At 41.9% G+C, this 12,579-nt stretch overlaps 1 protein-coding gene across 1 annotated transcript; it reads right to left on the bottom strand.

Moving 5' to 3' along the window:
* Nucleotides 1-3,570: 3,570 nt before the first annotated feature.
* On the bottom strand, nucleotides 3,571-11,485 carry LOC149432707 (sialic acid-binding Ig-like lectin 8). Its single transcript, XM_089665021.1, is given in 5 exon segments — nucleotides 3,571-3,878; nucleotides 5,133-5,392; nucleotides 5,582-5,615; nucleotides 8,439-8,806; nucleotides 11,427-11,485. Coding segments are annotated over 5 exon segments (1,029 nt in total).
* Between the last annotated feature and the right edge of the window lie 1,094 nt (nucleotides 11,486-12,579).

The following is a 12,579-nucleotide window of genomic DNA, read 5'->3' as shown; positions in this document are numbered from 1 at the left end:
TGAACAGGAGCGTGGTCAGACAAGGCGAGTCGGTAGCCGTGGGAGCAGCGCGGTACAAAGCAGCTGGCAGAGAATGGTCGGGTCACACACCAGGTCAGCAACAGAAGATCAGATCCAGGAGGGAGGTCAGGCAAGCCAGGGGTCAGAGCAGGAGAGTACAGCACAGTCAGGGGCACTCCGGGTCAGCAACAATCAGAATACAAGTACACAGGATCAGGAACACAGAGAGACCAAATGGCAATTCATGTCAGCGCAGGGCAGATTTAAATACCGCGCCCCGCGCTGTCATTGGTGCCAGGCACGCACCCGCGGCTCCGAGTGCACATGCACGGGTTCCGTCTCCGCCGCGGCCGGCCAGGACCTAGTGCCCGTACACCAGCGTGAACGGGCACACTGCGCCTGCGCCGAGCTGTGTGTCGCGGCGGCTCTTAACAGTCCATGGTTGATTATTGTCAGTTGAATGGGTTGTACACTTTTGGGATGAACATTGTTGAACACTGTCAGTTGAATGGGTTGTACACTTTTGGGATGAACATTGTTGAACACTGTCAGTTGAATGGGTTGTACACTTTTGGGATGAACATTGTTGAACACTGTCAGTTGAATGGGTTGTACACTTTTGAGATACAATAAAATGCTGATAGCAAACCAGATCTTCTCATCCAACATCCATACCTGTCCTCGCCAATGCTCTTCTGGCTGAATTGACACAAATACCTGCAGGCAGACTCCATCTCATGGAAAGCTTTCTCAGAGGAGTGGAGGCTGTTATATACCAACTAAGAATGAATAATGGATAAAGCGAGCGCTCAGAAAAACCAGCTGCTGGAACACTTCAAGGTATCACTAAACCTCATAATAGAGACAATATAAACATATAGTGCAGCGCTGAAAGTGTAATAAATGAAATATATAAAATATATATAAAATATAAAATATAAAGTCTTTCTCGTGACAATAAAGTCAAATATGTGCAGGTCTTCTCCTCATTAGGTGACTGGAAAATAACAAGATTGCGCACTCACCGACCGCACATTTAGGAGGAGGAGCCAAATAGCAAGTGTGACTTCCAGACCACTGAGACCAGGAGGAGGTCTGGTGGTCTTTGTTTTTATGCCATTGCCGGGTTAGTACTATTTTCCTTTCATACCTACCTGTCCGTTATTGGCTTATGGTGTATGGATATATGTGTGCATATGACCCAGGCATTATTGCTCCAATAAAGTTTTTGATAGTACCACACTATTGGCGTTCCCCTTTTTTCTTTGACTCTCCTGCTGGAGAGTGCAGATACACATCTTCCATTCTTGGGGTGTCTGGAACCAAAAAGGGGGATCTCTGTCTTTCTACCTTTGGATCTGGAGATATTGCTACACCCAAGGCGGATGAGAGTGTTGGAGAGGGAGGATCCGTGTGGTCTCTGGAGCTGTATACCTGGCTGGTCTTTTGGAATATATCATACACAGGCGCATTTTAAATGTGCGGTCGGTGAGTGCGCAATCTTGTTATTTTCCAGTCACCTAATGAGGAGAAGACCTGCACATATTTGACTTTATTGTCACGAGAAAGACTTTATATTTTATATTTTATATATATTTTATATATTTCATTTATTACACTTTCAGCGCTGCACTATATGTTTATATTGTTATATACCAACGCTTACCGTTTTCTAATGGGATCTCCATAAAGCTCATATAGGTATAATGTTCTGGTGTCAAATCCTTTTGGCCATATAGTATATACATAACTAGAAACCTGGCCCAGTTTCCACTGAATCTGGATGCACTCCCCACATGGAAGAAAAATATATTTGAAATATATTTAAAATATATTCTTCCCAAATATATTGCTATATATGTGAAATACTACAATTTTGGCAATATTCAATATATTTCAATATATATATATATATACATATACACACACACACACACACACACACACTGTATGTTGAAATGTGTTTTTATGACAAAATATATGAAAAATATTTTTAAAAATACATTTCAAATATACTGTATGTCTTTAAAAATATAAATCTACATTTTTGGAATGCATTTACAAATATATGCAAAAATATATGTTAAAATGACTTTTTTATATGTTAAGAAAATCTGAAGAATATATTTAAAAAAATAAATAAATAAATAAATATATATATATACACATATATATATATATATATTTTTTTTTTTTTTAAGAATATTTTTAATATATTTTGTAATATATAAAAACACAATTCAACATGCAATATATATATATTGAACTATATTGAATATGGCCAAAATTGTAGCATTTCAAATATATGTCAATGTATTTGGGAAGAATATTTCGAATATATATTTCAAATATATTTTTCTTCCATATGGGTAGTATGCAAGAGGGAGAAGGTCATTCACTGTGTAGTATTTAAAATCACTATTTGAAAACGACAAAAAAGCTACTCACAAGTATAAAAAGTAAACCAGCATAACAATCTCAGTTTTTCCCAATCAACGCCACAAGAGGCGTGATGATGCCACCACTGTAGCTCCTCCCAATGCGTTTCGTCCAATAGTTCTAACGGAGTTGCCCAAGTGGCGACGTCCTATTGGATGAAACAGCAATCGCATCACACATGTGAGGTATCACCGCAAACATGTGAGGGAAAGAGCAATAAGTCTAGCACTGGACCTCTTGTGTGACTCTGAACTGGTAACCTGTAAAGGCTTTCTCATCTATGGAGATTTTGTAAGTATCGTATGTACTCTCCAGCGCCTCAGGATATGCACAGCCAAAAGGGAAGCCAAGGGTACCAGGACAGCGACAACCAAAGGAAATGCTTCAGGGGTGCAGCCCTCCTCAGACGGGGAAATCAGCCACTGGATGGAGAGAAAACAGGTGGCGCACACACCTAGTGCATTATTCAAGTTTTATTGTAGGAGTGAAAGAATAATAAAAACATACTGGAAAGTAAGAGCCTTGCTGTTGATGCCTCAAGGCTCTTACTTTCCATTCATCATACATCAGCATCAGAGGTTGGTCATCAGCTCTGAGGAAAGGGATTCGTCCCCGAAACACGTCAGCCATTTGACCGCACTGACAGTGAGAACACCTTGCCTGCCGTTGTGGCCATTGTCATTTTTTTATGCTTTTTAGATACATGCTTCATCTGTGAGTAGATTTTGTAAGTAGCATAGTTTGTCACCATTCTATGAGCGCAGTTTTAAAGCGTCACATATTAGGTATCTATTTACTCGGCATAACATCATCTTTTATATTTTACCAAACAATTTAGTATTACATTGTGTTTTTATGCATTACAATTCATTACAGTATATTTTTTCCGAAAAAATAACATCATGTGACATAAATAATGGCAACCCACCATTTTTTTTCTCTAGGGCCTCTGCTTAAAAAATACATAATGTTTGGGGGTTCTCAGTAAATTTCTAGCAAAAAATGATGATCTTTACATGTAGGAGAGAAGTGTCAGGACAGGCTGGGGGCTGTGAACAAGCCCTAAAGTTGGTGCATATGATTCATCTGTGGATGCAAAGATCATTTTTAAAGCCAGTAAGTTCTCAACAATTACACATAGACTTTTTTACTGCAGTATTTGCCATGAATGGTTTTGTGGTCGCACTTACAGGTCACTTTAATTGTAATATCAGTGCTGGAGCTTCCGTGGATATTGCCTGCTCGGCATTTATATTGTCCTTCATCACTGAGTGAGACATTGGGGAGTGTCAGTTCCACAGTGGATACTCCTTCACTAATGTTTGTTTCGGACTCCATCCAGAGCAAAGTGGCTTTTGGAGAACCCTCTGCAGAGCAGACCAAAGAAAGAGTCGATCCTTCTGGAGCATGGATCATATAATTATCGACAATAGTGCAATCTGGGGAGGAAAAAAGTCAGGTCATGTATCTGTCCAGAAAGAGCAGGAGGATGTTGCAAAATATTCCCCCACCCACTAAGAGATATGGCCATAGGTATTTTAAGATTGTATATTAATTTATGGTGAAATAAAATTGGAGTGTAATTTTGAGCTTCAGCAACATTTCATTTTTTGGGCTTTTGAAAAAATTAACTTATCAAACCAATTAACAAAAAACAATTAAAACTTACTCTTAACCACTTCCAGTCCGGACACCCCCTTCCTGCCCAGGCCAATTTTCAGCTTTCAGCGCTATCACACTTTGAATGACAATTGCGCGGTCATGCAACACTGTACCCATATGAATTTTTTAGCATTTTTTTTGAGACAAATAAAACTTTATTTTGGTGGTATTTATTCCCCACTGGGATTTTGTATTTTTTTGCTATATAAATGAAAAAGTCCAAACATTCTCTCCTTACACTTGTGGTCAGTGGGAAGAATACTTGTTACACTTATGGAAGAATGTTCCTTACACTTGTGGTCAGTGGGAAGAATGTTCCTTACACTTGTGGTCAGTGGGAAGAATGTTCCTTACACTTGTAGTCAGTGGGAAGAATGTTCCTTACACTTGTAGTCAGTGGGAAGAATGTTCCTTACACTTGTAGTCAGTGGGAAGAATGTTCCTTACACTTGTAGTCAGTGGGAAGAATGTTCTTTACACTTGTAGTCAGTGGGAAGAATGTTCCTTACACTTGTGATCAATGGGAAGAATGTTCCTTACACTTGTGGTTAGTGGGAAGAATGTTCCTTACATTGGAGGTCAGTGGGAAGAATGTCCCTTACATTGGTGGTCAGTGGGAAGAATGTTCCTTACACTTGTGGTTAGTGGGAAGAATGTCCCTTACATTGGTGATCAGTGGGAAGAATGTTCCTTACATTGGAGGTCAGTGGGAAGAATGTCCCTTACATTGGGGGTCAGTGGGAAGAATGTCCCTTACATTGGTGGTCAGTGGCAAGAATGCTCCTTACATTGGTGGTCAGTGGGAAGAATGTTCCTTACACCTGTGGTCATTGGGATAAAATGCCCCCCTTACAGATAGCTAAAAAGTTCAATGGGGTCAGTGGGAACCTGAGAGGCAGAAATTGCTCATTGCTCAAGGAACCCCTAGCAACCTCTGGAGGAACCCTAGGGTTCCATTGAACCTTGGTTGTGAAACCCTGCACTGGAGACTACACCACTGATCTATGCATTGGCAAGAAATTTGGGCTTACATCTAACATTTAAAATGATTTGCTGGCTTGTCATGGCATTGCTACTTTGGAAGATTACAGTGCAGCTCAGCGTTGACCTGTGATGCACCCTGGATGGCGTGAATGTGATATTGGAGTAGAAAGTTCTGTTCCCATCTGGATAGTCCATCTGATAGGTTACATTCTTCCCCTGTACTCCACTCCATGTTATCAAAGGAGCAGAACCGTTGCATCTTCCAGGGCTTGTGCAGGTCAAGGTCACCTCCTCCCCAGCCATCAATGTCTTCTCCTGGGCAGGGGCGGACTGACAACTCATGGGGCCCCCGGGCAATAGAAGATCATGGGGCCCCTGTGTCCTTGCCCAAACTCAAAAAAGCCTATGAAAAAGGTACCAGGGGCATCTCATGGGGCCCCCTACTGACCCCGGGCCCTCGGGCAGTGCCCGAGTTTCCAAATGGTCAGTCCGCCCCTGCTCCTGGGAGATCTCAGGCTTATCTGTAAGCTCTGCTGGGAGATTTGGAGGGGAGAAAAAAAAAGATCACGTGCTCAAAATACTTTATTAGCCTGAGGGTCTTATTATCTAAATTCTTTATATGTTTCCATATCTAAACTCTGCTTCTGGTTTTATCATGTTGGTACTGAACTACAAAGTGTATATACTGTAAGCCATAAATACTTCTGTCCCTCACTTTTCATTGGTTGTCCCACTTTATAACCTGATGTGTGGACCACACGAATAAAAAGAGATATATCAGTACACCTTTTCTCCAAAAGGATTGCCTAGTATCAGCACCTTCCCTTCGGATTAAATATATAATATGTTAGTGCCAACTCTATGCTAGTAATCACTCACATGATTACTGATAATCCAAACCACAACAAACCATTATCATTTTGTTCCTCCTCATTGTTCTTGCTCATAAAGTAATATACAGTAGTTATGTAGTAACATATTATCATCACTTCCACAAAATTAATCATATTATTAAAAACAAAGTAACTGCATAGCAACAATCACTCAAAGCGCTGGTTAGTCCCAATCAGAACAATGTTGATTTCTGTTGGTCTGTTCCTCCTCCATTTCAATCTCAGGTAATCTTCTTCCCGTAATAACGTTCTCCAGTCACCTTCATAAACCTCTTTCTAGTATTAAAGCCCAAGTTTAACTACATTTTTTTTTAAAATCAGCACAAGGGACTGGCTGAGGCCAGCTGTCCTAGTTGGAATCCAAGGTCCTCTGCCGCCCGTACTCTCACAGCCATAGTCTTCCAGTGCTGCAGGGGTTAATATGAGTGCTGGGCCAGTTATAGGCACTTGTCATGGGTGCCAACTATGCTGGCCCTTTTTGACCTCCACCTCTATTCATGGTGTGGGGTTGTTTGTCAGGGGTTGGGCTTGGCCCCTTAGTTCTAATGAAGGGAACTCTTGAAGCATCAGCATACCAAGACATTTTGGACAATTTAATGCTCCCAACTTTGTGGGAAGAGTTTGGGGATGGCCCCTTCCTGTTCCAACATGACATGGGCTAGTTATAGGCACTTGTCATGAGTGCCAACTATGTCGGCCCTTTTTGACCTCCACCTCTATTCATAGAAGCTGTATTAGCATGGAGGATGGGTGGATGAATAACAGGTCCACCTCCAGGAGTGCTGACTGTGCACACCTTCTCTGGCCCCCTCCTTCATTTATAAAAGTTGTACTATTACATCCATGAATAAAAAACAGTCTATAAATGAAAGATGGGTAGATTAAGGTCCATCTCCTAGGATGACAACTATGCCCACTCTTTCCACCCCTCCACCACTCATAGAGGCTGTACTATTGCTTCCAGAGATGAAAAGCGTTCTCTGAGTGGAGGGGGGTGGATGAATGAAATCAAAGCGTGCTGATTGTACCTGCCCTATTAGCCCCCATTCCCCCAATCATAGAAGACATTCTATAGCTTCCATGAATGAAAGGCAATCTATGAATGGAGATGGTGCAGGCGAATGACAGGTCCACTTGGTCTGCCATCTTGGTTGAGTTGTCAGCAGCCCCAGTAGATGCAGAGCTGTCACTCAAGTGACACTCTATATCAGCGATGGGCAAACTACGGCCCGCGGGCCGTATACGGCCCAGCGGACCTTTTAATCCGGCCCGCGGAGCTAGGCTCCCCTCACAGTCCGCCCTGAAGACCGGTGTAGCATGAAAACCTGTCTCCTATGAGGATCTGTCCCCCTCGACGTATCTGCGCATGTGCCGGAGATCGCCGATCGGCTGCTAATGCCTGAAACTGGCACATGCGCAGATACCTCGAGGGGGACAGATCCTCATAGGAGACAGGTTTTCATGCTACACCGGAATGGCGCGGGAACACGGCGAGAGGAACGTGCGGAGCAAAGGTAAGTGAATTGACACAGGGGGGACTTGGGGACTTAATATGGGGGATGAATTACTATATGGGGGATGAATTACTATGGGGGATGAATTACTATGGGGGATGAATTACTATATGGGGGATGAATTACTATATGGGGGATTAATTACTATGGGGGATGAATTACTATGGGGGATGAATTACTATATGGGGGATGAATTACTATGGGGGATGAATTACTATGGGGGATGAATTACTATGGGGGATGAATTACTATATGGGGGATTAATTACTATGGGGGATGAATTACTATGGGGGATGAATTACTATATGGGGGATGAATTACTATGGGGGATGAATTACTATGGGGGATGAATTACTATGGGGGATGAATTACTATATGGGGGATTAATTACTATGCTTACTATGGGGGAATATTACTATACTTACTATGGATGACACATACACATCATTCATCTACTCTTGGTCCGGCCCCCGGGTCAAATATATGAACCCATTGCGGCCCTCAAGTCAAAAAGTTTGCCCACCCCTGCTCTATATCATTGTTTCTCAACTGGGAAGCCATTTGGGCTTCCTCAAGGAGCAGCAAGCAAGGGACTCAGTTTGCCCTGGATGAGCACCATGAGCTGCTATGGTGCAGATGGGCTGGCCTCCAGCACCATAATAACCAATTTATTGGTAGATCTCCAAGAGATTGTACAGTAAGACTGCAATGTGGGTGGTGATCTTTATAGTGACCATACACACTAAGGGGGGCATTTACTAAAACTTCATGGTGCAAAATCTGGTGCAAAATCTTGTTTAGATTAGTTCCTCAGATGACATAGTTTTTGTAATGATAAAGGAGATTATACAATCAGGTTTCTGAGTTTATGGATGGATTGAAAGTAAAGTCAGTGGTTAAAAAAATAAATAAATATATATATATATATATATATATATATACTCACCTGTCACATTCACAATAGGTTTAATCTTACAATAGGTAAAGTTGTCACTATATTGAAGTCTGAAGAGGTAAAAACTGGCATCTTCGGGCTCAGCATCGTTAATGGCCAGAGAACAGTCTCCCTTCCATACTTCTCCAGTTAGGAAAAATCGTCCTTTTGTTCTTCTAGATACATGTCCTCAATTAGTAGCCACGGGGTGACTATATATATTTGTCTGGTTGAACCACGATCCGCTGGTCCTCTCAGTGAGAGTTTTATTCCTCTGCACAGAGAAGTGGCACGGGATATGCACACAAAGTCCCCTCTGCACCGTGACACTTTGGGGGCTTCTATCGTGTATCCCGGTATCACCAAACACGAGTTTGCGCCTGCAATGAAAAATGAAGCTAGGTGAACAAACCACGGGTCTACCCGGGCAATTTGTACATTTTCCATACACGTGTTAAAAGCTACATTTTTTTTTAAAGTAACTTTGACCTTCCTAGCGGTCTGATTATGTCCATATTTCTGTGCTCAAAGCGGTACTTTTTTTGCATGGAAATATGTTGTTTTTTTATTGTAGGCTGTAATTTTTAGGAATAACTCACTGAAATCTGTCTGAACAAGAGTCTAGTAAACATCCCGGGGATGATAAAATTTGAAACACGAAATCATAAATTATAATTTAATAAATAATCATAAAAAATAATAATATAATAATAAAATTAATTCAATAATATAATCAAACCAAAAACACTGAAATTTGAAATATAGCGCCAAGTTCGCACATCGCTGAGCAAAGTCGCAAAATCGTTTTCAGTGTCTGATGATGAATTTCCTCCACGAATCATTATCACTCAATTCTGCAAGTGGTTCTGATTTACTATCGCTGTTCTCTAGCCGGTCTAAAACCGCGTCTGACCTAAAGGGACGCTTTTTGGACGTCATGGACGTCTCTCAGTTTCCAGGCAGAAAGAACAGTCAAAATGCAGGCAGGGCGCCGGACAAAGCACTCGGGACAAAATGTATGTGAAATGGTTTGATACAGGACTGTTATACTATGTGATTTTAGTGTATTTAGTGAATGTCACTTTTTAAAATTTTTAAATTTCCCTCCAGTTCCGTCCCCCGTACATCCCGACGCTCGCAGGGAACGGAACCCAGAAGATGGATGCCGGCATCAGCTGGAGGAGATGGCCGGGGACGCTGCAGGGGACACATCGCGGGAGCGCAGGACAAGGTAAGTGAAACTGGGAATCCCTGAGCAACACTGCAGTGTATTCCCGAGTGTAGCTCGAGGTTACCGCTTTTGGCACTGCAAGTTAACTCCGAGCTACACTCGGGAATACAGCCAGGGAGGTTAACCACATGCGTACTGGGCACTCCCCCCCCCCCCCTTCCTGTTCAGGCCAATTTTCAGATTTCAGCACTGTCGCACTTTGAGTGACAATTGCGCGGTCAGGCAACACTGTACCCATATGAAATTTTTATCATTTTTTTTTAACACAAATAGAGCTTTCTGGTGGTATTTAATCACCACTGAGTGTTTTATTTTTTCTGCTATAAACAAAAAAAGAGCAAAAAAAGAGCAAAAAAAAAAAGGTTTTTCTTAGTTTCTATTATAAAATTGTGCAAACAGGTGGTACAACCCACACCTCCAACAATAATATATTTTCTGAAAGTATAGGTCCTGTAAAAGGAAATAGTGGTAGTTGCAATTTTTTATGTTGCGCAATATTTGCGCAACTGTTTATCAAATGCAAATTTTCAGGAAAAGGGCTGCACAGGGGCAGACTGACCATTTGGAAACTTGGGCACTGCCCAAGGGCCCGGGGTCAGTAGGGGGCCCCATGAGATGCCCCTGGTATCTTTTTCATAGTCTTTTTTGAGTTTGGGCAAGGACACAGGGGCCCCATGATCCCCTGTTGCCCGGGGGCCCCATGAGTTGTCAGTCTGCCCCTGGGGCTGCAGGACCATTCACAAAGCACCGCAGGGCTCACACATGCACAGTGGGAAGCAAGGAACCAACAGACTCTCAACAGACCAAAGCTCCTCTTTGGAGACCATTCACACTTGTGCGAATTGTCATGTGACTGTAAGTTCCAGAGTCGCACCCCATGTTTTCCAAGTACCATTCATTTCTGTGTGACTTGAAGTCGCAGCGATTTGAAAGTAGTTCCTGCACTACTTTGGTCAGACTTTCATTAAGGCCATAGCCTTCAATGTTAACCCTCCAAAGTCACATGAAAGTCGCACCTGAATGATTTACATGTGACTTTTGCACGACTTTGAAGAGCACAAACACTCTTCCGTGGTCAAAGCCAAAGTCGCACCAAAGTCACACTCATCCAAAGTCACATCAAAGTCGCACCGCAATGAAAAGCGCACAATTTTGAAGTCACACAAGTGTGAATGGAGCCATACCCATGAATGATGGCCCTAGAATTATTGCTCTCACTCCAATGTTCACGATGACACCTCAGATGCGTGGCACAATTGATGTTTAGATACACATGGTCTCCGCAGGCTGCTCTTTTTATGGGGTGAATTTGGGGGTTAATGGGTACTTTTAAGTTCTTCCTGTCTGCTCATAGCCTATAGACAGCGGACAGAAAACTTCACCGGGCTAACATACCTGAAACTAAGTATGTGAACTGTCATTTTTTTTTGTCCTTCTTCAAGGAAAAATGGCAGTTGACCCAGTGCATGTTTTCAAGTCCCGGTTTCCCTAGCCATTACCATGTCTGATTTCTGTAACTGCCATTTGATTGCACTTGTACTTGCCATTTGATTGTACTGATATCCATATATAGATCAGGATGATGGAATAGGCCAAGTGATGCCAGGCCATTCTGACAAATGGATATTAATGTGCTCAAGGGAAGTCCTCAGGAACTACAAAAGAACAGAAAAGTAGACCATGTCACCAGATAATAATAATTGCAACAACAACCTATCTTCCCATAAAAATTATATGAACATTTAACACATTTTATTCATGTTATTTACCTGGAATTGTTCCCTTGTGTCCAAAAGCCCCCAAACTGCAGACAGTTTGGTGCCGACATCTTGGTTGTAATCTCAGCAACCCCAGAATCAGAGCTGCCATTAAAGTGACCCTCTATAGCAGTGGTTCTCAACCTTCCTAATGCCGTGACCCTTTAACCACTTCCAGTCCGGACACTTTCACCCCCTTCCTGTCCAGGGCAATTTTCAGCTTTCAGCGCTATCACACTTTGAATGACAATTGCGCGGTCATGCAATACTGTACCCATATGAATTTTTTACCATTTTTTGAGACAGATAAAGCTTTATTTTGGTGGTATTTATTCACCGCTGGGATTTTTATTTTTTTTACTATGTAAATGAAAAAGTCAAAAAATTTTGAAAAAAGTGTTTTTTTAAATAAAATTTTGCAAATAAATAATATTTCATCATAAATCTTGGCCAAAATTTATTCCGTTACTTTTTTAGTAAAAAAAAAAATCCAAATTAGTTTATAACCAAAAATTATAATTTTTAAACATTTTTTTTACATTTTTATTTTATTTTTTTATATTATTATTTTTTTTTTTTTACATACTGTCACCCTAGCAGTACAGTGTCACCATGGTGACACTGTACTACTTGTGGGGGGTGATGAAGATTTTTTTTTTTTTTTTTTTTACACTGATTGCTTTTACATTCTATATGGGTGTAAAATCAATCATTTCTCTTTCTCTCTGTCTGCATTCTTGCAGTCATTGAGAAGTACTGAGTGAGCTGTGATTGGTCACAGCTTGTCACATGGTACAAGGCTGTTGTGAATAGCCTTGTACCATGTGACCTCTGTGATCATTCACAGATTTCACACGTAGTAAGCAATGATGTCACAAGTGACATCTTGCTTACTACTTTGCATGTGATCACTGATTGGCCAATCAGTGATCACATGATCGGGACCTCGTACAGAGGTCCCGTCCGAAGATCGGTATTTCACTGTGTCCGGAGGACACAGCGGGCACCGGATCGCGGTGCTGCGCGCTCCCAGGGAGCGCGCACAGCTAGAAAAGGCGGGTGCCATTTATGAACGGCAACCTGCCCCTGGACTGCCACCGCCCTGCCGTTTATAAACAGCAGGCAGACGGCAAGAGGTTAATACAGTTCCTCATGTTGTGGTGAC

This window comes from Staurois parvus, unplaced genomic scaffold (assembly GCF_062004578.1).
Source record: "Staurois parvus isolate SC_StPar_1 unplaced genomic scaffold, SC_StPar_1.0 ptg002113l, whole genome shotgun sequence".
NCBI classification, from domain to species: domain Eukaryota; kingdom Metazoa; phylum Chordata; class Amphibia; order Anura; family Ranidae; genus Staurois; species Staurois parvus.
The sequence above is the reverse complement of the archived record's forward strand: the minus strand, read 5'-3'. Positions and strand labels throughout refer to the sequence as shown.